Source organism: Quercus robur, chromosome 7 (genome assembly GCF_932294415.1).
Source record: "Quercus robur chromosome 7, dhQueRobu3.1, whole genome shotgun sequence".
Taxonomy (NCBI): domain Eukaryota; kingdom Viridiplantae; phylum Streptophyta; class Magnoliopsida; order Fagales; family Fagaceae; genus Quercus; species Quercus robur.
Genome location: NC_065540.1, coordinates 1,817,900 through 1,844,774, shown reverse-complemented (window position 1 = coordinate 1,844,774; position 26,875 = coordinate 1,817,900). Strand labels below are relative to the sequence as shown.

Here is a 26,875-nt window from a genome sequence, read left to right as displayed (position 1 = left end):
GGTTATTTCCAACAGGCCATAGCCACCATGAACTACCACAACGATGGTTATCTCTCTCTCTCTCAAGCTTAGCCATAGCTCCACGAAGCCCACACCACCACAGATGGTAGCTGAGCTCAACGACACCACCACAACCACTGATCGCCGCTTTATCCTCTCTATCTCTCTTATACTCTTCTTTATTTCCTCCGGTTGTTTATGGCCAAAATCTCCTTTTGTCTTTGGTTTTGTGATTGGTTAATTTAGTGATTGGGTTTTCTATTGGCTTTAGGGATTTAGTGATTTTGATTTGGGTTTGTAAACTGGGGCACTAGGTGTTTTAGGGTCAGGAAAAAGAGATTTTGGGGTTGATTTTGAAATGGGTTTGGTAATTTTGTAAAAAATAAGTTTCTATTTCTACTAGAAGATGATGGGAAATTTGAGGCTCCACCACCATTGAACACATTCCAGCCCCACCTTCTAGCCTGTTCATATCAGTAGGCTGCTTGAGAAATATGGGAATAACATAATTTTAGATCTTAATTTTTTTGGTGAAATTGACACTTTCCCTTACTCAAGCTTTTTATTTTTGGCAGAGGATGTTCATGGATTCAAAACTAAATCTTATGATTTTTGTGTTGGTTTCTTGTGGTTTTGTACAAGAGACTTTGTTTTGGCTGTCTTGAGAGAGAGAAGAGAGGGATGACTGCCAGAGGAGCGAATTAGAGAGAGGAGAAGGGAAATCGGGTACAAACTAACGGGTCTAACAGTGGTTAGGAGCTAACTTGGGTTTAGGGACTAATTTAGCCAGTTTTGAAATATCTTGGACCTAATTGGTATTGGCCCAAACCTTAGGATAGGTTAATGAAATTTAACCAATTTTTTATGCAAAATAAGTCAAAGAAAATAAGCTAACCTAAACACAGTTATTATGAAAAACTGAAGAAAAAAAGGCAGGCTGTTGCTAATCAACTATCAACATCAGAATTCGTAATGGCAATCTGACAAGAACAAATTAGATTCTATCAAGCTCCCAAAAAAACAAAAAACCAACAACCGAAAAAGGAAAACAAACTAATATATAATTAATCTTAGAATACGAAGATCTACCATTCATACCCAAATGAGTAGTGATCGTAAAATAATAACAGCGAGAGGCAATACAGGCAACAAAGACATTTATAACAAAATTAGTTTTTTCCATCAAACTGGTTGCTTTGAAAATGTATCCTTGTGATCCCATCTTCAGGACGATGTGCTTAAGATCCACAGCAAGCTGATCTTTGGGCAGTTTGGGCAGCCCCTGCAGCCTGGTCTGGTTGGTTAATCTTAATTGTCTGTGGCTGAGAAGATCCAACAATTAAAACTCTGTTAGAACAAGCTACAAGAGGACATATATATATAGGATTGGTGTAGATTTTTAGTTAAATGTAAAATACTTCAAAAAAAGAAGAAAACCCATTTACATTTATTTATTTTTATCACTTTATGACTTCAAAGTTCGAACAAAGTTATACTTATACCTCAGCCCTTGAGTCAGTATCCGCCAGCCTTTGCTTAATATCCCTAGCTATTGAAAAGAAAACCTCTTCCACGTTTAAATTTGTCTTTGCACTCTGTAATTTTCAGGCTTCACAACATAAAAAGAAAGAAGAAAGAAAGAAAAATCCAACTAGTACTGTAAGCTCAATATAAGCAACAAAGTTTACTCACAGTCTCAAAGAACTTGATACCATATTCATCAGCAAGAGCTTGACCCTTTGAGGTAGGAACAGCCTGAAAATAAGGTCATCATCAAGTCAACATAAGTAATAACCAAAGGAAAACTGATGCACGTAGGCATGCACCCAAAAGAAAACTGATGCACGTATGCATGCGCACACCTGCATGTGCATGCATGTGAAGGCACATGCACACACACACACACACACACACACACACACACACACACACACCCACACACACAGAGGAGGACAGACCCTTTTGCTTTCATCCATGTCAGCCTTGTTACCAACCAGTATCTTGTTGACATTGTCAGAAGCATGCTGTTCAATGTTACGAATCCAATTCCTAATGTCTGAATGTAAAAATAAATCAGTTTGATTAACATTTATACTCAGAAAAGTTAATATTCACCATTGATTGGAAAAAAACTCCATCCAAGCAATGAAGCTCCTCAAGATATCAAGTGTCACAATTATAGCAACACGAAAAATCTAGTCTGCTCTATAAAATACAGTTAAGCAGAAGAGTGATCAATATAATCACAGGATTCCCAACTTCAAATAACAAGAGTAAAGGAAGACATTACTGTTAAAAGATGACTCGTCAGTGACATCATACACAAGTAAAATTCCCATGGCTCCACGGTAGTAAGCTGCAGAAGATAGCAATACTTGATCAAGCTTCTAAAACACTTCCTTTTCTTATCTTTTTTTTTTTTTTGGCTGAAAGCTTCTAACACTTGAAATTAGGCAAAGCAACACTTGGATGGTAATCAAACATAAATATTTATCAATTAAAACAAAGCTCTGCAAGTATTATTCTTGAATAAATAAACTATAATTAAAAGATTAAAAATTTTAAATTTTAAATTTTAAATTAAAAAAAAAAAAAACTATATTAAAACAGTATAATATCTGAGCAAACACAGCTCTGCTAAAAATTGAGCAAACCATATATATTTACCCCTCAATGATACCACCAAGCCAAGAGGCTCAAGTACTTTACAGTTAATCCATACATGCCATGCCTTCGTGCTCCTGCTTTTGGCAGGAGACACCAGCTAAAATGTCAGCCTGTCAATCCTTACTGCAACTCCGATTTGATTGATTATGCAAACTATTTAAGCTCCTGTTTAGTTATATCATACACTATATGTTACTCCTCTATAAAAACATGCTCTAATACATACAAAAACACCCACAATTGTGAGTTTTCTCAATCACCTTTGTGCCAAAGATAACAAAAAAAAGTTTTGTAAAACTTATGAAAACTCCAAACAATGCAACACAAAACTGCATTTCCCATAATGTGTGCAATACCATAAATTTTGTATAAATAGTACATTTACAACCCCAATTGATATCACCTTCAAGGCCAGATACTAACCAGTTGTAATCGTTCGAAACCGCTCCTGGCCAGCAGTATCCCAAATTTGTAGTTTGATTCTTTTGCCATCAAGCTCTATGGTCCTTATCTTAAAATCAATACTGTAAAAGATAATCAAACCCAGTGACATTAGAAACTGATCATGGAGAAACAAAAAAAAAAATTCCCAGTATATACTGGCTTAGAAATCACTTACCCAATAGTTGTAATAAAACTAGTAGTAAACGACCCATCAGAGAACCGCAAGAGGAGGCAACTCTTACCCACACCTGCCGTGTCAAATACAGGTACAGTAGAAGTATTCAGCATCCTAATTCAATATATACAAGATGCAAGGTATATCTCAAAAAAATTATATATATAAAAATGAGAGGCCTCTTCTAGTGATTATAACATCACTCTTTCTAGTCCCACTTTTTTTTCGATAATACAATAGTTATTGGGGAAAGAGGGATTTGAACCCTAGATGTCTATGTTGGAAACACTAAGAGATGTCAGTTAAGCTACAAGGCTCTTGACACTATTTCTAGTCCCACATTACAAGCTAGCACTAAATTCAGGTGACCTTTAGTGATAGTAATGTAGGAGAATTTAAGCCAACAAGGAAAGAAAGGTCCATTAGTCCATTGTATTGTATTTCTTTATGTTATGTTTTATTTAATTATTATGTCTTTAAAATTTAAAAAGGTAATGTGATTGGCATGTAACATTTTTTTATAGATATGCCAAGATTCAAGCCTATGATGTCCACTCTATAATCATTGCTCTTAATCATCAAGCCAAGACACCAATTGGTTTTTGGTGTAGATGGGATTCAAACTCAGGTCCCTTATTCGAAAACAAGAGACTTTATTAGTCGAGCTAACTAAAACCCACAATTGGCATGTAAGTAATATAACCTGTAATAAAGTTGGGATTAAATTGTTAAACGTAGGATTAAAGACCTTTATAAATAGCCTCTTGAGTCATTGTAAGCAACCTTTTCTCCAACCCTTCTTCTACACTAGAACTAAATTATCCTCACCATATCAAGTGGATTAAAGCAAAAGATCCTAGATTTAAGCCACAAAATTTAGATTTGAGTCAAAGGTCTCAACTCTCAACTTTAAGTGGTAGAGATCTTGGGGTAGGGGAAATCAAGACCAGCAAAAAGGGATGCTGAGAATAGGCGCATGATTGAAGATTTGTTGTACAAGTTCTTCAGCAATGGGAACCAACAGTAGCCTATATGGAGATTCCAAGAGGCAACTGCAACCCCTAGGACATACCGATATGTGGTCTTGAAGATGAGAATGATAATAGAGAAGAAAACTCTTTTCATGATGCTAGACCCATAAAATATGTGGCAAGAGGCAGATTGAAGGATAGGTTGGTGTGAATATTTGAATTGAATGATGAACTTTTAGAAAGAGATGGTGCCACAGACTAGGATTCTCCACCAGATTATGATGTCTACTTTGATAATGGGTGATGTTGAGGCAAGTACTTCAATACATACTAAAGAAACTATCCAAGAGATTGATGCACACCACATGTTTGATACAAGTCCTAAAGAGTGTTCTTTTGGACAAGGAATGTTTGCATACACATGTTTATTTGAATAACCCACTAGTGTTCTCAAAGATAAAAATTTAAGTGATGATGGACACTTATGCTCGTAAAGAAGTGCTTTTTAATAATTCTTTCATCGGCATAGTTTTTAATAATCATGAGAATCTTTATTCTTATAAGTTGTGGAAAATACTGATGCAACAATTTTTTTTTTTTTAATACTAACAAAGTTGTCCCGATCTCTTCAAACACTTGATTATTCCCCCCCCCCCCTCCCCCCGGCGGTGTATGCAATCCCTCCGCGTCCCACATACATCAAGTAATTTCAAGGAGCAATTCCTTACGAGTGGCCCAAAAATTCTAGCTAACGGTTTTGAACCCAATACTTCATGAATCTTATAAAGCCTCTCAAGAACCACTAACCCTACCTCTTGAGGTTAAAATATATATCCATTTAGTCTAAATTTAAAAGCGATAAAATTCAAACATTTGAACAAGGGTGCTCAAATAATGCAAAATCTTGCTATAGTTTCACCCTCCTCCGCGCATCAGCACACTTGTTGACTTTTTAAAAAGTAGTGTTTCACCCTTGTTAGAGGTATGTGGCATATTAGCTTGCTAAAATCAGCAATAGGCGAAGAAGTAACATTGTCAGTACTAGAATTTTGCGATGTCAAGTCCACAAAAACTTTTGCATCTAACTCCACTTTCACAGTTTGTAATTTCAGTTTGTTACATGGTAAAGACCATCCCACACTGTCTACTGACTCTAGGCCTAGTCAACCAAACCTACCCACAGACAGTGATGATTTTCTATTTGGTCTCTCTCTTTGGGTGTGTGCGTGTGTGTGTTGCCATTGTTTGCTTATGCTATTTGAGCTTGTGAGTTGAGAACCTGCATGGCGAGTGAATAAAGTGCACGGAGGCATCACTGATCACTGGGATTCTTAAAGTCTAATTGGTCACCTATGTATTTGGGAAGAATTTATAGAGCAAGACTCAATTTGACAAAATTAAAGAGATGCAATGAGATCCAATTCTTATAAGAGAGTTGTATGGTGCTTGATGATGGTAATTCATTTTAAATGACTTGTTCATGTTACAAATGGAAGAAAGGATCTCAAGCTTATTGCGCACAAGTTCTTATTCGCATATTAAGGCTGAGGTATGGAAAAAAAAAATATTATTCAGGATTCTGACAGATAATGGAAAACCAAAACCAAACCTGCAGACGAGTTTTCTCCAACTCAAAGAGAACAGATGTAGGAGAATCTCAAAAAATGCGCAATCAAATCAAACTTTAAAGACATAAAATTTGACAAGATAAATGGCATTCCTTTAGTTTCGTCCCAACGACAACCCTTAGATCAAAACCTATCTTCAACCAAACAGCACTTACTTACCTTTTTTCCTTTTCATTGGTAAGTTACACACACCCTCCCCCTTCATCCAATCATTACAGGAGGAAATGCCATTTGACCTAGAGCTCATTGGCATAACAAGTTTAACACGCGTCGCCATTTTCAATTACACCGCGCTAAAATCATATACAGAATTCTATTAAAGTGGCACTATCAAATAACCCCAAACTCAGAAGCAGTCAGTTAATTAATAACACAATTACCAATCAAATCTGAAATGCATTCCACACTACATACCAAAAGATCCACCATTATTTTCCTCATAAAAACTACTAAAATTTAGCCAATCGTTGGTGTTTAGCTCAAAGTAACATAAACTACAATCGAATCAGGCCTAAAATACGATCAAATCAAGTAAAGGAAATGGCAGATTTTTTGAAAGGGCAAAAAAGTAAAATCGTACCGCTATCGCCGATCAGAAGGAGCTTTATGAGGTAATCGTAATCGGCTCGAGCTCTTGCAGGTGGAGCAGCCATTGAAAAATTCTATCACCGAAGAAGCAAACCCTAAACGAAAATGACACTGATTGATTAATAAATAAATGAAACAAAAAATGAATTTAAAATTTGAAATTTAAAAAATTGAGACGATAATTTGGAGGATTTGTGAAAAGGAAGTACCAGATCGGAGGGAAGAGTGAGAGAGAGAAAGAGAGAGATTCGAAGTTTTTGAGAGAAAAGAGGAAACGAAGCGTCCCTGGTGAAACGTCAGCACCGGTCGGCCGTTAAGAAAAATGGTTTTCGAGGAGAGAATAAAAGTTTGGAAAAGGCGCGTTATTACTAGTAAGTTATGAGAGGGGACTTTTGAGCCGTTGGATTGTGAATGCATTGAGATCTGGATCGATCGGACGCACGATAATAGACTTGACGGATTAATGAAACGACGATGTTTTGATTCGCTGGGGAGATGAAAGACGTCGTTGACGACACTGGTTTAGCCGGTTACAGGTTGCTTTGTGGAAAATGCCAGTGCATGTGCAACGACTTTTTTTTTTTCTTTTCTTTTTTTTTTAATATTCAAATATCTTACACCAAATATCTTACAAGCAAAAATATATATATCTTACACCACGTCATTACAATGAGTGAATAATTTCTGGAAATGGCCCTAAGAGCATCCGTAGCAGCCGTTACAAAAATTATGTCATTTTATCACATCAAATGCCTGTTTTATTATTTTACCATATCATTTTACAATATCTCATTTATCAGATGTTTAATCATTCAATTCTATACATTAAAATAATATTTACTACACATTAAAATAATATTTACAACTCATCAACACAATCAACAGTCATCATACTGCTGCCAACAACCAACAGCCACCACCACACAACCACCACATCCTCCACAACCAAAAACACAACTCAAAGCAAACCCAAGCAAATCCAGCCAAATTCCACAACAAACAACCATAACCCCAACCCAAACAAATCCAGCCAAATCCTCCGCCACCCATCAACTGTCTCAACCAATCACCGACCCAAAACCCCAACCCAACCAACCCATCAACAAACAAACTCAAGTAACCACCGGACCAAAATCCATAACGCTGCCGCAACCAACCTCAACCCACAATGCTGCTGCCCCAAAACCTTGACCCATAACCCATAGCTCACCAACACCAAATCGAAAGCCCCACCACCACCACCACCTCAACCATAAACCCCGACAAACCCACCGCCTCCCACCTCAACCCAGACTCCAAACCCACCATCTTCATCGCCGTCATCGTCATCGCCAACCCACACAACAGACCCACACCGACATCACTAACCCATAGCCTAGCCCATCCGAACCCACCCACCTCCGTCCGAACCGAACCATCAAACCACAGCCAAAAAAAAAAAATAGAAAAACCATTGCTAGAGAGAGATCAGCGTCGACATCGGCGTGGAAGTGATCGTGGGCGTGGAAGAGCAGTGAGGGTTGGGGTTTGAGAGGAGAGGATTGGGGTGAGAAAGGTGAGACTGACGGAGAGATGAGAGAGAAAGAGGAATAAAAAAAGAATAAATCAGTTTGCCACACGCGTTCCGTACCGTTGCAAATTTGTGACTTTACTGTAGCATGTTACAAAAAATATGAGATATGACACATCTGATAAATGGGGTCAAATGGTGTTTGGTGTGGGATATATGCCAAATATTTAGCATTTGGCACATATCCCACATCTACTGTGGGTGCTCTAAGATGTTAAGTAAAGGTTTTTAAATCAATTCCTCATGAATCTTTCAAAGCCTTATGAACCATTAGGTCCTTAGGGATAAACTACATGTACATTAGTCTAACTCTATAAATTTAAAAGTAATAGTAAAACATTTGTACGAAAGTTCTCAAATAATGCAAAATCTTGCTAGAGTTTCCACCCTCCTTCACATTAGTGCATCAACACACTTGTTGGCTTCCTGAAAATCATGTTTTACCTTCATTAGAGGTACGCGGCTTATTAGCTTCCCTAAAAGTAATATTAGCAACAAGTAGTGATATATAATGTTGTTGTTCTACAATTTTGTAACATCAAGTCCAACAACTTTTGCACCTAGTCCCCCACTTTCAAAATTTGTTTTTTTATTTTGTTACGTGGTAAAATACCATCCCATAGTGTATGCCAAGATTTGGCATGTCGACCGAACCTACCTTCGAAAGGTGATAATTTCCTCTTTGATCTCTTTCTCTCGGTGTGTAACTATTGAGTAACTAGTATTGAATGGAATAAACAAGTACATTGATGCATTTATAAATATATTAAGGTGAGAATAGTTTCATTACTACAATAAATATAAATATATATAATTGTTAAGGTACACACTTTCATACCCGCCACGTGTTTTATTTTTATTCGATATTAACATTACCCATTCACACAACAAAACAAAACAAAAAAACCCCAAATATCATCAATAAATTATGATTAGGCATCTATAAATATCTTTTATCCCATTATCAAGTTAGCCCATAAATATTCTCCTTTACATCACTAGATTGGGCTACCAATATAAACCATTACAAAAAGCCCAGTATTTTGCATCCTATTTAATTCTATTATCATGATTTAACAAAGCTCATGGTTGTTTCTTAAAAACAAAAAAAAAAAAAAAAAAAAAAAAAAAAAAAGAAAAGAAAGAAAGAAAGAAAGAAAGAAAGAGAAGCTAAGCTCATGGTTCAAACTCAAGGCCAAATTATTTTATCAATAGGACTCAAATCTTATAATCAAAGCCCATGGTTCAAGCTTAATCCAAAACATCTATTAAAGCCCAATTCTTATTAGCATCATAAAAAACTCAATTCTTATTGACACTATCAAAGCTCATTGCCACGTGCCATCATCAAAGGCCGATTCTTATTGGCAACTTGAAAAACTCAATTCTTATTATCAAAGCACATTGCTACATGGCATCATCAAATCTCAATTCTTATTGATAACATCAAAAATCCAAGCTAACCACTTGACACTATTTTATCAAAAGACCAAGTTTATTAATACTTGGCAAATACTATATCATAAGTATTTTACTTAAAACCCAATGATAAACAATTCTTGACAAATAAGATTATTTAAGTTCCTAAACCCATAACCATAATTATTTTAAATCTTATTCAAAAAATAATAATAAATAATTATTTTAAATCATATCACAAACTCATGGTAATTCTCTATTTTCAAAACCCATGGCAATCATTTTATAAAAAGCTCATAGAAGGCTATGATTTTTTATCTTAAACCCATTAAATCTATATAAAAACTCATAGTCACTATTTATCTTATTGACAAAACTTAGGGACAGTACCTTGGTGTTGTTCCTTAGGTTCCCTTCTTAAGAATCAGCCATGTGGCTATTTAATTAAAAAAAATACCCTTACATCCCATGAGAAAAAATCCACATAGCAGAATCTTAAGAAGGTAACCTAAGAAACAGTACCTAAGTCTTGCCCTTATCTTATATTCATACTTTTTTACTTTCAACACCATGGTAATTATTCATCCTACAAACCCATCATTTATTAAAAGCTCATGAGAACGTCATGTTTACTAAGTCTTATTTAAAGCCCATAGATATTGCCTCTGTTAAGACCTATGGCAAATGTTATTCCCAAAAGAACCATGGAGGTCATTATTTAAAAACCTTATAGTAAATATTATTAACAAGCATTTTGAAATAATTAAGCTTATGTCAAATACTATTATTATAAAGCCTTGCAAATTATTACCCAAAACAAATTACAAATATTCATTAACCAAAGAAAACATTATATTTTTATTAACAATAAAAACCCATGAGGAGTAAAAAGAAACACCCATAGCAATATGTGGCAACATTTTCCATATTGTAGGACCCAAGAAGCGATGGAAAATGAACAAGCCCAGGTGGAGAGAACCACAAAAGCAAGGCCTAGCTGAAGTGCTCAGCCCTCAAGGCTAAGCCCAACCCAAAATACCAACCAAAACAGTCCAAAGCAAGTAGCTAAGCCAGCTAGACAGCATCCCTTCAATTCATCTCTAACAAGACTCAATTGGATAGCTCCTTGAGAAGAACCAAGCTCCCAAACCAAATTAAAAGCTAACTACATGTCCCATCAGTCCTACTACCACTAACACTCCTGACATGAACAATATGCAGGGGTTGGGCTGACACCTAAAGTCTGATGGACAAAAAATGTTCATTTTCTTCCCCAAGTTCTAGTTCCAGCAGAAGGAGGCCATGACCAAATTACTCAAGGTCCAACAAACCAACTTTCTAAGTGCCAAATATGTCTAAGAATCAATTCAAGTTTCAAGCCCATGAACCCCAGAAGGAGAAATTTAGGGAAATGTGGTTGGAAGGCATAAAGAGATCTCCAATAGAACCCTTTAAAGTAGGCTAAAAACTTGACACCTGGCTTGGGGTGACAAGTCCTACTCTTTAGGGCTCAAATCTCAGTTGCAGTAATCAAGATTCTAATCCTAATACCTGCCTTAACCTCATTGGTTGTAATCAATCCCTAGAATCTCAACATTTAATGCAAGATTAGCCAAATATTCACCTCCAGCTAATATTACTCAAAAGAGGGGAAAAAATCCCAAAAGGAAATCACCCCATTTTTAGCCAAAGCCTAGGTTAAATACTCTAACACTCTTCTTGCTAATCAAACCCAATGTTTTTTAACCCTTGCTAATCACCCCCTAAGCTCCACTAAAAAAGAAAACCCCCATTAACTCTCCCAAGATAGACCAACCTCTCTTAAATTATATGTCGTTTTTGTTATTTCCAGCCCTTTGTTCATAAATAAGACCTCCTTTAGCTTGTAGATCAGCACTTCCAACCCATAAATAACCTCTTGCAGTCCATAAAAATCCATATTCACCTATCCACAACACATTCCTTTCCTTTTTAACAAATCCCAGCACCAGAAATATTCTCTAATTAGTTATAAGTAGCCTTTCATCACCGATGGCCAAAAATAGCTAAGTCTCTCTACCTCTTCCTTTCCCTATCACCATACATTTATTCGCCAACTCACTTGAAAGTAGCCTTCACTACCCATTATGCATTTTCCATAAGAATCTTGGTTAAATATTTGCTGCATTAAGCTGGACTCTCTCTTTCTCCCTTCATTCCATACTAAATAGCCATCCTCTTTTTTTTTTTTCTTTTTCTTTTTTTTTATATATATAGTCATGGAACCTCTAGTTCTTACCACTTGTTTCCATTGAATGATATAATGTATTTGTGACAATAGAGTTTTTCCCTCATGTTGATACGGTAGTAGGAAAAAGTACTCAAGACCCTTTTGATCAAAGAACATAATAATTTTCTGATGTGGACACTTATCTGAATTTGTTTAATAATTAACTATTGGACCGTCAATCTAATTCTACTCTACCATTGGACTATTTTATTTTTTGTGTTTGTTGTAATAGAGTTATCCTTGTATTTACTAATTATCACAAAATGTTTCCTTGAGCCCTGATGTTGTCTTGCTAAGGTACAACCTTTACTTTTTGCTTGGATAGGCCTATCACTACACCAAAAGCCTTTGGACTGCACCTAGGGTTATCCATAAGTTGGGTTGGGTTTGGAGCTGACCCGTACTCGACTTGATTGAGTTGGGTGACTGAAAATTGAACTCATACTCGATCGAACATACTGGTCCAACCCGACGTTTTGGGTCATCAGTTGGGCAAGTTGGAATCGTCGGTTTGGCAAGTCTGGGCTACAAATTGGTCAACAAAATGAATCAAAAAATATTAATAAAACAAATCAAACAAATGATCAATAAAATACAAATCAGATAAACAAAATAAAAATGTGATAGGGTTTTAAATTTTTATGTTAATGTTTCAAGTTTGATAAGTAATAACTCAAATCTATGACCAAACAAATCAAATCAATAACTATAGAGTGATTTGAACAAATAATAAACTCATATCTCAAAATAGAGAAAAAGAGAGATGAGAAAGGAAGAAAATATACTGAGACTAAACTCATTTTGACCGTGGAGGAAAGAAAGTGAGGTAGCGACATGGTGATGATAAAGACAGCTAGAGAGGAGTATGGAGACTGGAAAGAGCTTGAAAAGTGAAAAGTGAAAACTAAAGAGAGGGAGAGAGAGAGAGATATCCAAATTTTTTATTTTGAGTTTGAGTGGTTGTTTTTGATTTTGCATGTAGGAAAAGTGTAAGATAACTGTATACAACTTACCTAGAAACTAATGAGAGATGAAAAAATATATATATTTTGAAGATAGGTGGTAGATTTTCTACTAGTGAGAGGAAGACACGTGGGGAAAAAATCTTAAACCTTATCACTTTGCCTAAACATTATGAGGGCTAAACAAAATATAATTTCTAAAGATAAGTTGGTAGATTTTCTACCAATCAGAGGAAACATGGGAAGGGGGGGGGGGGGGGAATTTAAAAGTAATTTTAATATACTTTGATCAAGTTGATTTATATTTTCTAATTCTTTAATCTGCCACTAGAACCAAAGTTTTGGTTTTCAAAGGAAGAAAACTCGTATCCGACAAACCAAGCTATTTGGATCCGCCTACTGGGCTTCAGGTCGATCAAATTTGGTTGGTTTGGTCGGGTCCCTGTACCTTGAAGCCCAATGTTGAGTCTCAGTTTAGCCTCCCCGCATATTTTATTAAGGGGCATTAATCTCTCCCCTTACAATAGTTATGCTTAATTAATATTCATTTTTCTACTTACTTTGAGTTTTAATTTTTTTTTTCCCTCTCTTTATCTAACTCAGTAGAAAAATATATATTAATTAAGCATAACTTAATATAGCCATTTTTGGTATCCTAGTGATTAGAGGTGTTTGGTCTTACATCTTTCTCTCTCATGTCTCATGTTCTAGCCCCTTAAATTATTTTATTATATATTGCGGGCTACCCCACACTCCTCAAATTATTTTATTATATATTGTAGGCTAACGGGCTAGCCCAATGGGCATCCATGGGCTGAAAAATCAATCCATTGCCTAATTCATTGGGCTAGTGGCTACCAAGCCTACCATGGGACTCAAAAGTACCGGGTCGGATCACGAATTGTGCCGGTAGTCTATTGGGATACAAATATAATATAAGATGTCTACACTCACCAAATCAATGAAGCATTCTTAGTTTTGTCATCATTCAACCTAACCAACGACTCTCACTCGACATATATACTATTATATTTGGCTTTTAAACCTCCACACGCAAGGTATCATGGTTTGGGGCCAGTTGCCAACTGATTGTTGCTAACAAAACCAAGTTGTAGTCCTAGTACCTCCTAAAACCAAGTCACAAATTTATCATTATTATATGATTTTTTATACACCAAAATTTCCAATCTTTTTTTTACCCGTTCTAGTCTTCTAGATAGATTGTCTCTGATTCTCAAAAAAAAAAAAGATAGATTGTCTCTTTTTTTTTTCTTTTTTTATTGATGTCTCGTCGTGTGGCATAACTGAGAACAAAATGGCATATACATGTGTTTTTAAACATTTAAATTATTTCTTTGCCTTGTTGGTCAGTTGGTTGCATGCCATAATAATTGAGAACAAATGCATTTGACAATTTAAAAATTTAACAAACAGGACAAGAAGAAGAAAGTATACTTAACTTTGTCAGATGTTATTATGTTAAAAATATTTTTATTTTATTTATTGGTAATAACTAATAAGAGAAGTAAAGGGAATATATCATGGTACATATAACACGCTACAACGGGAATTTTATTTATTAAGAATGGTTTCCATTCACTTGAATATGCTTTTCGAATACTTAATTGTATTTATATTTTTTTTAATGCAAATGTCACATATGCCCATGTGGTCAATTTACGGTGGATAAATTCCATATTAAAAAAATGAGTGTAAGTTAAAAAGGTTTAAAGTCCGTACTGTGTATCTAAGAGTTAGACCCTTTTGGATATATACCACTATTAGTTTCTTTAAGATCTTCTTCATTTTCCCCATGTGTGTTAAAATACTTAGGGGCTGTTTGAGTTAAAAAAAATAAAAATGTTCACTCATCACTCTATAACTCATTTCCTATCACCCATTAATGATGAAATATCTCTTAAAGCCCGTTTGGCACCTAAGGCTACATTTGTTTTGGCTTCAAAGGATTTTCGAAAATGCTTTTACACCCGCGTGTGTGTTTGGTAGGTACTGAAAATTGGGTCAAACGGAATTGGTATTCTGCGTTGACTGTAAAATAAGGCATTTCGGGCGTAAAACCATTTCAGGTTTTATTTTACCTTCAAATGAATTACACTCCTCTCACACACGCACCAACCTCATTTCAGCTCCAGTCCACACACCAACCTCAACTCCACACACAGTCCAACGCCAAGCTCCAGCCGCCCAGCCAAGCCAAGGCCAGCCCAGATCGTGCTGCCCCCATTGTCGCCTCCTCCGCCCAGATCACGCCGCACCACCGAGATCGCACCCACTCGACCTCACCACCATGCTTCACCGCTGCATGTCTCCAATCCACCACCGCCATCACCACCCCTTCCATCATCCAAGCTACCCTCCTCCATGAGCTCTGATCCACACCCAACCTACCCATCTACCCACATAACCCAATCCCCATTTCGGCAAACCTACACCCACTCGATCTAGCTGTCGTCGTCCTTCGTTGGTATCGATCTCTCTCTTTCCCGATCTCGCTGCCACCGTCCTCCGTTGATACCGATCTCTCTCTTTCCCGATCTATCTCTCACTCTTTCTTCCTTCTCTCACCGAGTATATTATGGATATATTGTGAATAAATGATTTTATTTTGATTTTTGATTGTGTTAAATGTATATTTTGAAATTTTCTGTTATAAAATTTGTTTGAAAGCTGAGAAAATGGCTGAAAAAATGTGAAGCATTTGTAAAAAAATAGCATTTTCAAAATGTTATCAAACACCAAAAATCATTTTCTAAATTATTTTTCATTGCAAAACCAAACACCCAAATTTCATTTACCTTACCGGAATTCATTTTCTCCTACGTTTATTTTACAGTCGAAATTCGATTTACATCCAACCAGACGCTGCCTAAAACCCAGTTATGTTTTCAACCTAAAAAAATTGGGTCCCACGAACTGGCCATTGTGCAGTGCCACAGAACGGCTACCTGCGAAGCCCTTCATGGCCACATATTCTCCCTTACTCTTATTTCCTTCAGCCCCCATAACCCAACTGTGTCGAACTCTTACTAGGAACTTCTCCACCCTCACCCAACTACACCGAAGCCAGAAATTCGCTATACATAGTCTTCCTCCGTCCTCATCCCTGATACCGAACCCAGAAAGTAGTTGTAGACCTCCTTCCGTAATCCTCAGCCTTGAAACCGAACCCAGAAAACTCCATTAATTGCGTGCTCTGCTCCTCGATCAGATCAGTGGTGGTCGATAATATGAGGACCAAATGGCATAGCTCACTGCATTGACCACTGGAGCTTTCACACTCATCATCGCTCTTACCCCTTAGTCGCTTGTAGAGTTCCAAATTCCAATCAACGTCGCTCTTACCCCTTCGTTTGCGAGGTGTTTGGCTTGAAGGAAAATTTCCAAGAGCAGTTATGAATTTTTCTCTCATCTTTTCTGAAATTTTAGGCAAAAAATGAGCACATTTTTTCTGGTTATGTCATGGTATTCAATAGAGTTTATTTCTTTATTGTTGTTGTTGTTGTTTATGTGTCTGTGTTGATTGGTGAAATGAGGAATGGATACAGTATACATGGGTTTTCTTTTTGATGTGGTATTGGTTTCAAATTGTAATGATTCGGTTGGGAGTATTGGGTAGAGATTGGAATTTACCATGTGGGTGTTGTTGCTGAGGATATAAAAGGGTGAGAATATGACAAAGGAATTAAGTTGATTATTGAGTTGAATTTCACTACTTGTTCTGTAGCAAGCAGGTTTGTAGTTTGATCTGTAGATTCTAGTTTGTAACTTTACTATGGATGCTCTTGACTGTGTTCTTCAATTTGGTTTGGGAGCTGAAGAAAAAGAAAATGAAGTGTGAAATATAGAAAAAAAGGTTGGTCACAAAATAAATTATGACCATTGGTGGGGAGGAAAGCCTTAACTGTGACGTGACAACACTACGACCGTGAGTCCCATGGAAATTACCATTGTGTGGGACTCATAATTTTTAAGTAATGAGTGAAGAAAAAAAAAAAAAAGGTGACGAGTGATTGAAAATAGTAAATCCAAACAACCTTTTAGGATTCTTTAAAAAAGAAAAAAATACACGTCAATTTGGACTCTTTCTCAATGCAATGAAGGATGCTTTGTTTTCTTTCTACCGTGTCGGCCACGTTCATTTATAATTTATTTCCCTTCTTCTTCTTTTGTTTTTTTTACCCCAAATACATGGTTGAGATCTAACGCACTTTGTACTTTCTACAACCAAATTTGACTGAGTACGTAGGCAATTGCCAATAATCTTCGGCAACCTTTGGCGCTTTCAGCCGGCACCCGCATATACACATTAATAATTAATAAACAATAGTCACTTTCTGCAATGGCAATTACAAAAGATCAGTAATGCATGACAACAATTATCATCTCCCTTTCTAATTGAGGGCGACTAGTCTTCAACTCCCGGGAAGATGTTATTTTGGGTATATTGATGTGCATATTTCTTATGAAAAAATGCTGCGTCGTTGCTCTGTTAGCTACATATAGTCATTACGATTAACTGTAATTAACAATATAACTAGTAAAGTTTATTTAAAAAAAAAATTAGAAACTAATTTTGCTCACTTGAAAGTTGAGGACCAAAAACATTCACCTAACAAACTTTAAGGACTAATGGTGTATTTTGACATATTTTTATATAGGGATAAAATGCTTAAAAGCTTTGTGTTAATAGAAATTAAATTTGCTCCAATACTATTATTTGGGATTGATTTGAGTATTTATAGTAGTTAAAAGAAAGGAGTTCTAAACAAAGAAAAATTACAGACTTTCCATTTATAAATTAGTTATTTCCTAAAATAGCTCTAAGTTAAGAAGCTTCAAGTTTACATGTGTGAATGCCAAAAAAAAAAAAAATACAATTCCAATATGTTTTATTTATTTATATTTACTTGTCATTTTCATTTAGATTTTTTTAAATTGTAAATTAAGATTAAATAAAAGAATTAAATAAAAAATTATAAAATCAAACAACAAAACTGTCTAGTGTCTACCTGAATCAATCCTATAAATTAAGAACACAAGCAGAAGGAGCTCCTAGATCCTAACAAGTTACAATTGATTATTGGTTATCAAATTTTAGATCTACCTAATTGAATTTATAAAGTAAAAAGTGAATAATTAATTCATTCCATGGCCATCTAACGTCCATGATTTGAGGGTATTTGCTCCTGTACCTTATATTTAATGTAATGAGCACCAGGGTTTCTTTCACCAAGAGTATTTATTTTATAGTCACTTCAAAAAATATATATATATTTATTTTATAGTATTTTTACAAATTATTGATGTGACTTAAAGTATTTTTCTAAATAATTTTTAATAAGTAAAAACATGATTTTAGTGGCAGTTCAGATTAGAATTAGTAAGAATTTACCATATCAATAATTTATAAAAATAGTTTGTAACTAAAACATTACTCCTACCTTCCAAAAACATCATTTCCTAACTACATAGTATCTAGATCTAGATGAGGGACATGCGTATGTCATATTAAATTATAGGTAAGGGGTCATTAATGTAGTCTGGTCCCTCACCTTGCTTCAAAGCTTGCAATGAATATATAAGAAAGAAAATTCCAACCTTTTTCTCATTTAAAAATTCAACCAAATAAATGGGTACTCACAACGTGTAACTGCCTAATGATTTTGGCAATTAAAAAAACAATATGAGCATTATTAAGAATTTATTAAGGTCATTTGTTTACAGTACTATTTATTGAAGGTACAGTAGAGAATCATAGATAGAAGGTAGTGATAAAATATTAAAAATACAAGGGCTAAAGATAGCACCAGCGAAAGCATTAACCTTTTTTCGTCAGTTTTGCAGTCCTGTCGACTCGATATAATTTGTTTTTATATATGTAGCAAAGTTGTTCTCGTACACTTTGGTTAGAAATTCCTTTATTGTAGGGGAAAGAATCTAAGGGAAAAATAAATAAATTTGGAAAGTAACCGAGGACAACCGTTGAGCCAAGTAACAGCTTATCTAGCTTCTTTATTTTTTTTAGAATACCTTGAAATTGTACTAAAATATATTTGTATTTTAAGAAATTTGAAAAAGTGAGAAAACAGAAAAAAATATGAGGTTTTTAAAAGCTGTATATAAAAATTAAAAGTTAAAAGCTGATGCCAAACATACTCTTATTTGTAAAGTCTCTGCCAATACTAAAAATCAATTATTGTCTTAACTTGATGATAAAAAAAAAAAAAAATCATTATAGAGAATACCCTATAAACTAAAAGTCTATTTATCCATAATCTATATAATTACAATAATAAAAAGATCTCTAGAATGATAGCCAGCAGTACAAGTGTTCATTGCCCCTACAATCTTACGAAAATTCTAAGCATATTACCATCTACGAATTATTAAACCAACAGAAATAATCAAACTAAATAATTTTATCCCAGCTTAGTTGAGAAACAAAATAGAATAGTTACAATTATTTACTGCCCTTGCCATTTGAAAATTCTAAGTAGATAATTAAGAGACTAAAGGTCCGTTTGGATACAGCTGAAAACTGAAAACTGAAACTGAAAACTGAAAAACACTGTAGCGAAATAATTTTTAAATGTGTGAATAGTATCATGGGACCCATTTTTAATGAAAAAGTTGCTGAAAAGTGAAATTTGTGGGTCCGTGAACAGTACACGATGTGCTGTGATTGGTCAAAAAATTTGAAAAGTCAAAGTTTGCGGCTACTGTTCATTGAACAGTGCATGAACAGTAGCCGCAACACCCAAAACGCTCCAAAACGCGTGAAAAAAAAAAAAAAAAAAAAACAGACAAAACGCAAACGCAGTTTTTTTCAGCCGAATCCAAACGCGCTCTAAGTTGAATTTTATTATTTTTTAATAAAGGATTGAGTTTTTTTTTTTTTTTTTTTTTAATAAATGACTAAGTTGAAATTAAGAGAGTCAATCTCGTACTAAAGACTGTACCAGTTTGACCAGTAAAACAATATATTTCAGTACCGGTCAATATTGGTGTATTGTTTCGGGTTTACCGTTATTTTTTATATTTATATATATATATATATATATATATATATATATATATATATATATATATTTATGTATATATGTATGTAAGTATGTATGTGTGTATACATATTATAATAAATATAAAAGTTTACCATAAAATACTACCTCAATTCAAAACAAATTATTCATGGTTTTATACTTTAGCATCAATTAAAAGAAGAAAAAAAAAACACAATATAAAAAATAGAAAGCTTAATTGTTCATTGTATACTAAGAAAACAAATAATATTAATGAGTTAATGTAAATAAGTTACCATTCTACCCTTACAAAAATTCAAAAAATATAAAACTAAAATGAATTTTTTTTAAAAAGTTTTTTTTTCTTTTTGTAATAGCTAGTACGCTTAGTACTGGCTGATAATGCCAGAAATCGGCCGATATGGCCGGTACATGGCCAGTACGACTAGTATTTAAACCGGTACAAAATGTTGGCGTTTCGATACCGGTATACGTATCGATACGGTATCGATCACTTTGGTTGAAACTCAAAACAAGAAAATATAGATAGGAATTTGATTCTATTTTACATTAGAGAGAGGGGCAATAGAGTAACCAACAAAGACATATATAAAGTATAATTAAAATATATATTAAACGTAGGTATGTCAGGTTAAGTTAGGCGATTTTGTGAATCTACTAACCTGCACTAAAACCTAACCCACAGCAATATATATATATATATATATATGGAAATGTTAATGGATGCTCTTAGGGTAATAGTTAACAACCCATTTAAAGAAAATTTTGATGGAAAAAAAAAAAAGTAATTAATGTTTTGACAGTTTTTTTCATTTCCCATAAATATGGTGTAAAAATTTTCTTAAAATGAATTGTTAACCATTGCCCTAAGGGCACTCGTTAGCATAACTCATATATATATATATATATAACAATCCAAATCCAACTCATCAAACCTTAAAAATGAAACTCGTAAATCGGCAGACTGGTTGTACACCCTTAGTTTTAATGAACTAAGAGCATTGGCATTGACTTCCTTACATTTTTCTCCTTATTTTAGGATAAAAATTTATTTTTCATATTTTAGCTAATCACTTCTCAAAATACCCATATCGGATTGTCTATTATAAATCCTATTTCATTCAAGTATGATTTCTTCATTCATTTTTTTTTAAATAATTTATCTCACTTTTTAAAACACCCACTTTTATTTATGTTAGGCTACCAGGATACAACAAATAATAAGATAGTGGTTTGGGCAATGAACAATGCACTATAACAAAAATCCTAATAACAATCGTTTTAGCTCGTGTAAATTATTGTCTATTTTATCATAAAAATAAATTTTTTACATAAATACTTTTCAAAAACATCAACTTCAGATTATATATTTTACACTATATATCATCAAAATATTATTTATTTATCAATTTCTTATTTCTCTCTCTTTCTTTCTCCCCTCCCCCCCCCCCCCAAGTGGTGGCACTAGGATTTCTTTTCAAGTGGGTCATTAAGACACTTAAATTAAACAAAATTTTATATATATATATATATATATATATATATATAACTTGAATATATCGAGTTGTCGACAAAAAAAATATATATACACAAATACACAAATACATGACATATTACTATTTCTTTCTATGAGTTTTCATATTTTGACATCATTATGAGTTTTCACTATTTATTGTCAATGTGGATAGGTGTAACCATTTTCTTTTGTAAAGTTTGTATAACATTTTGTATTTTTATGTAATTGTCATTATCTATTTGTTATTGTTTTTATAAATACATCTTAATCTGAATGACAAAAGTTAACCCATATACATTTTATTAATTATTGACCCAAAGAGCCATACACATCCATACATATATAAATATATAAATAATACACAATGTTTCTATTTAACCAATCAAACGTATGAAGAATCACTAACATGATAACAATACACATACATGTAACACGATTTGTGTTGTTTAGTTTTGGGCTAAACTGATCCTATGTCAGAGTGTGCAGAGATATTTTTAAAGGTAAATTAAACTAATAAAATACTATTTTATACACATAATTTTTTTTTTCAAGTTAAGGGGTTCATTTGAACCCCTTAGAGCATTAGTAACGGCGCGCGCTCTCTCTCTCTCTGAGTAGAGAAAATATTAAAAAAAAATTTGCATATGAATAGGATCTATAATTAATGTTGCTAGAATTCTATTTTACACAATTTTGCATGAGCTGATTGAGTTGATGTGGAAGTTTTCTAGGATTGGTTGGGCAAATTGTGAGGCATATACTATTTTGGATGTGATGTGAGTTATCTAAAATTTATATAATCATCGTAAATATGTGATTTTTAAATGAGACAATACCATATATATTGTTAGATATAATAATAAATTATTAATTATGAAATAAATCATTTCTCTTTCCCATAAATTGGAGAAAATTATTAATTTTAATAATAACTCAATATGTATTATATATGTTGTAAGGCCCTTGGGCCCTGAGGTTCATTATCTACCCGTATAATGGGCTTGTGGGCCAAGCCGAGGACAAGGACCCGCCCGAGGAGGAGAGACCTTCGTTAGAAGAGACTATGTTGAAAAATAGAAAGGTGGGATTTGGTCATAATAGCTCTGGAGAGTGTGCCGAGGATGAAAACATCCTCGGCCAGACTAGGTCGAGGTCCTGAAAGATGGTTTGACAGCAAGGGTGACAACCCTAGAAATTCAGTTGGGGTAGACAAACATTGCAGAGATATCAGATAAGGAGGAGCCCCAAAATATATAGGGAGAAAGCTACTACCTCTGCATTAAATGTACTGCAGTTAACTCCCTGACCGCATTAATGTAGAAGTGATATCTGAACAGTGTATTTCAGCCTTACAGCTACTACATGAGGACTTATGGGAGGTGTTGATGGGACAAGTATCAGCATTAACCATCTAGCATATAGGTGGAAGGTGGAGATGAAAAGTGAAGAGAGTATAAAAGAAGAGGGAGGCAACGAGATTAAAGGAGGGAGAAAAAGGAGAAAAAACAATATAGCATTCAAGAACCAAACTTGTAATCGGACTTGAGAATAATATATAAGAACAGACCTCCTCGAACTTTGTCGATGACGATTTTTCTTTAATACAACCCTTTTTCTTTTCATTCTCTTATCATCTGGTCCTTACATATGTAATATGATATTATGATTTTTTTTTTTTTTTTTTTTTTTTGGTTTTTGAATTATGATTTGAACTTACTTCTTGGTGTCAAATGGAATAATGGACATTAAATTGCCATTACAAATAACAAAAATGTTGTTATAATGAGCAAATCATAAGCATAGTTATTAAACCTAGATTGGACACTAACCTGGTCTATAAGCGGGTCACTGGGTCATTGGTTCAACCAAAGGGTCAACGGACAACGGTCGCATGGTCAAATAAAAAGAATTTAAAAATTAAATATATAAAAGTAAGTTTGAGAGTCATAACATAAATATGTAAATTAAAAAAAAAAAATGCCTAAATTAAACTTTCCATTATAATTCAAAATGAAGGTTTCATAAGCAATAGCATTAGAAATTCTATAAAAGTCACAAGCAAAATAAATGAATTTCATAAGATTGCAACAAAGTTTTTGCTAAATAAAACTTTGTTACATGTCCTAAAATTTTGTATAGTAAAAAAAAAAAAAAAGCAAATCTTAAACTACATAAACAAAAGGAGAGAAAAAAAAATGTTAAAAGCACAAACAATGTAAATAAAAGAAGAGAAAAGAAGGTTTAAGTAGTAAATTATATAATATATACTCATATACTCATATACTCATATTTACGTGCTAACTGGCTATGTAAAATTGAAAAGTGCATTATTTATTTAGGTTTTTTTATTTATTTAAATTATACGGGCATGTTTAGTAGCGGTGTTCAAGTATTGTTATTCAAAATGATGTGAAAACACATGTTTAAAGTACTTATAATACAAAAAAACTACTCTGAATATGTTCTCAAAATAGTGAAAATACAATGTTTAAACTAAATACCTTAAATTGAAAACTGTGACTGAAACACGGTTGATCAAATACTCTTACGAAACACATTTTTATTTTTATTTTGCCCACAATTTTAGTGTTTAAACATTAAAAACTGCTATTTAAGCTTGCATACTAAACAAGCTTCATATTATTACACATTAAACAGTAAATGAGTCATTGGGATGGACCTATTAACGTAAATTTACACACTTCACAAACCCAATAAAGTTATTAAAACCCAACAAGGTCACACAGTTTGCTTAAAACCCGTCGAATTTTACCAGTTTTGATAGGGTCTTATGCACATCCGATGCAATTGATGACCCAGACCGATTTGACTGCCCAGGCTGGGTTTAATAACAGTGTAACTCGGTAAGACTATGAAAGTAAATTAATTACAAACAGATGGGATGAAAAGTTGAAAATAAATTTCATACTGTTATTCTTATTCAATCCCTCTTCCTTTCAATTATTTTGCATATTTTCGGAAAGTACACAAACCATTTGAAAATGTTATCCATTATCATCAATACAATTAACGACCTCATATTAATTTTCTGAATTTACTATAAATGATATATCTCCAATCCCAAATTTTGCTATTATGGCAGAGTTTTTATATATAGCCTGTGGCTAAGACAACCATTTATTTTTTGACAATTAAGACAGCCATTTCAGAAAAAGAAAAAACTAATTTTAATTAGCTTTATTGCAAACTAATTGATGTTTTAGCCTAATAATAAACCATAATCATCCTGAAATAGAAACCATTAGTGTGCGTTTAATTGGCTTTAAATTAAAAAGTCAGTTTATTTTAAACTTTAGTTTATTTTTGTTACTATTTATAACCTCATTGCATTTTTTAGTACTATTCATAAGTCCCATTGTACTATTTCAACTATCTTTTTTTTTTTTTTTTCACATTACTTTTAGCCAAAAAAAAAAAAAAAATCCCATATAGATCCTTACAGTGACACCATGCTTTCAATTCTAAATGGAATTTCAAAACATGGCCCAAATTCATAATGAGAGAGAGAGAGAGAGAGAGAGAGTAAGCATGAGAGGAGAAACATAGTAATAAAACAAAGAATAAGAACTGGTTATAGTCATGAAGACTCCATTAGTCCTCCCATTAAGTTGAAGAAGTCACGTTCCTTCTGGAATTGTTTCGACCCAATTGTCCTGGTCAGATAACAGTAACACAATGATGAAAATTCAACGTCCAGACGTGACCAAAACAACCACAACGGTTTTTATGTCCCGAAGAACTGTCTAAACTTTACAAAAGTCGAGCACACTAAAGAATTTAATATTTCAAAGAAGACTGGTAGGTTTTAGTCGGGCAAGTCAAATAGAATAAAACTTTTTTTGGTGGCACAGACAGAGTGATTGAATGGATTGGATGGCATTCCCACAGGGATCACATGCTAAGATAGAAGAGGAATTGATGCCGTGCGAATTTATTGGTCGAGCTTACTTCAACGCCACTTCTTCCGCCAGCTCCCGCTAACCCTAAAATTACGTGTGGACGCAATTACACTTAACCTTTTTTGAGCTGCCATGCCCATTTTGACTTTCTACCTAATTTTTTTTAATTTTGTAATCATGTGAATTGTGCGATGGAGTGTAGTGACTAGTGAGAACGAATATATTTTCCGCACAAAAGATATTCCATAATTAATCATTATTAAATTAAGAGAATGAATAGTTTTCAAAAAAATTAAGAGAATGACTACTTTTACAAAATTTTCACAATCAATTATATCTAGTAAGTTATAATTGGTTCTAATTTGAATTTACCACTGAAAAATTAGTATTTTTTTTTACCTACCAATAACAACCTCTAATAACCTACAACTTAAGATTTATTGTGAAAGTGTTGTGAAAAATGTTATGGAGATAGTATTTTTATTTTAAAGTAATGACGAATCCCTTAATTTAGAGAGAGAGACTATTTGCTTCATGTGTAAATTATGTAGCTTTATGTTGGTTCAAGTTAGCTTAATTAGTAAAGTGTATTGTTATTGAATCAAGAGCGGCTCTATAGTCAGCCAAAGGGTTCAAATGAACCCCTTGACTTGGGCAAAAAAAAAAAAAAAAAAAAAATTATATATGAAATTTTTTAATTTTTTTTAACACCTTGAGCATAAATTTTGTTTAAATCTAGCTTAAATAAGCTTGAATATGCTTAATTTTGTGCTACTTTCACAATATTTTCATAATAATTTTAAAATAAAGGTTAAGTGGCAAGTTATAAGTGATTTTATCTTGACCCAAAATTGACATCACTTTTTTACATACCTTTAACAATTTGTCATCTAAATTTTGTTGTGAAGGTGTTGTGCAATAACACTACTCTTAAAAATGCTCAATTGTTTTAAAATAAATAAACCTTATCTAACTCTGGTTTACTATATGAGAAATTATAAGATCCACATGATGGATAAGTGATGTGGTCTATCATTCCATTAAAAAACTTCCACATGTTTAAAATTGTTAGTTAGAAATTTTTTTTAAAATAAATTTTAATTACTGGCTCAACAATTTTAAACAAGTGGAAGTTTTTTAGTGGAATGATGGATAAGTGACATGGTCCATCAGAGGACTCTATAATTTCTTCTTACTATATAGTTGATGGTAGAATAAAACTATTTTTCCTTGCGCTTTTCTTCTTCATGAGAAAAAAAGTACACCACTCGAAGGTGCATTGCCCTCGAGCTCGGTGAATAATGCACCTAAAGAACCACGAAAGCAGGAACATGCTTCAGAATACTTAGAGTAGATGGAAATTATGTCAAGCAGAGCAAAAGTTGTAGATCAAGGTTGTTGTGCTTTCTTTTTGTCCAAAAAACTAAATAGTTGACGAGGTCTCATTTCTTGACTACTAAAAGGCAACAAGCCTTGTTTGAAAAGTATGTTGGTATCTAAGGGGTGGGGGAGGAAGGAATTGGCAGAATTTTGTTAGGTCCCCAATGAGGGGGGATGGGGCCATGCAACGGGTGCAAGCTAGACTTTGAATTGAAGCAAAAAATCCAAGATTTCATAAAAGAAGGAAAAATCAACGTGGCGGATGAACAGGAAACTCCTAAGAACCCCCTTAATTTGGCAACAAG

General features: G+C 33.9%; 1 protein-coding gene across 1 annotated transcript; it reads right to left on the bottom strand.

Annotated features, from left to right (window-relative positions):
* Positions 1–1,037: 1,037 nt before the first annotated feature.
* On the bottom strand, positions 1,038–6,844 carry LOC126691669 (ras-related protein RABE1c-like). Its single transcript, XM_050386756.1, has 9 exons — positions 6,683–6,844; positions 6,466–6,568; positions 3,287–3,359; positions 3,091–3,191; positions 2,291–2,356; positions 1,959–2,056; positions 1,693–1,755; positions 1,503–1,595; positions 1,038–1,322 (listed from the first exon to the last, which is right to left on the bottom strand). Exons 2-9 carry the CDS (start codon positions 6,536–6,538, stop codon positions 1,239–1,241), a joined length of 651 nt encoding a protein of 216 aa, XP_050242713.1. The 5' UTR covers positions 6,539–6,568; positions 6,683–6,844; the 3' UTR covers positions 1,038–1,238.
* Positions 6,845–26,875: the final 20,031 nt, after the last annotated feature.

Excerpts from the sequence above, each read along its gene's own strand:
- LOC126691669 (XM_050386756.1), bottom strand. The coding sequence starts at position 6,538 with ATGGCTGCTCCACCTGCAAGAGCTCGAGCCGATTACGATTACCTCATA. Across the intron at positions 2,357-3,090 it reads GTTTCGAACGATTACAACTG|CTTACTACCGTGGAGCCATG; the intron begins GTTAGTATCTGG and ends TATCTTCTGCAG. Across the intron at positions 1,756-1,958 it reads ACATGGATGAAAGCAAAAGG|GCTGTTCCTACCTCAAAGGG; the intron begins GTCTGTCCTCCT and ends CCTTATTTTCAG.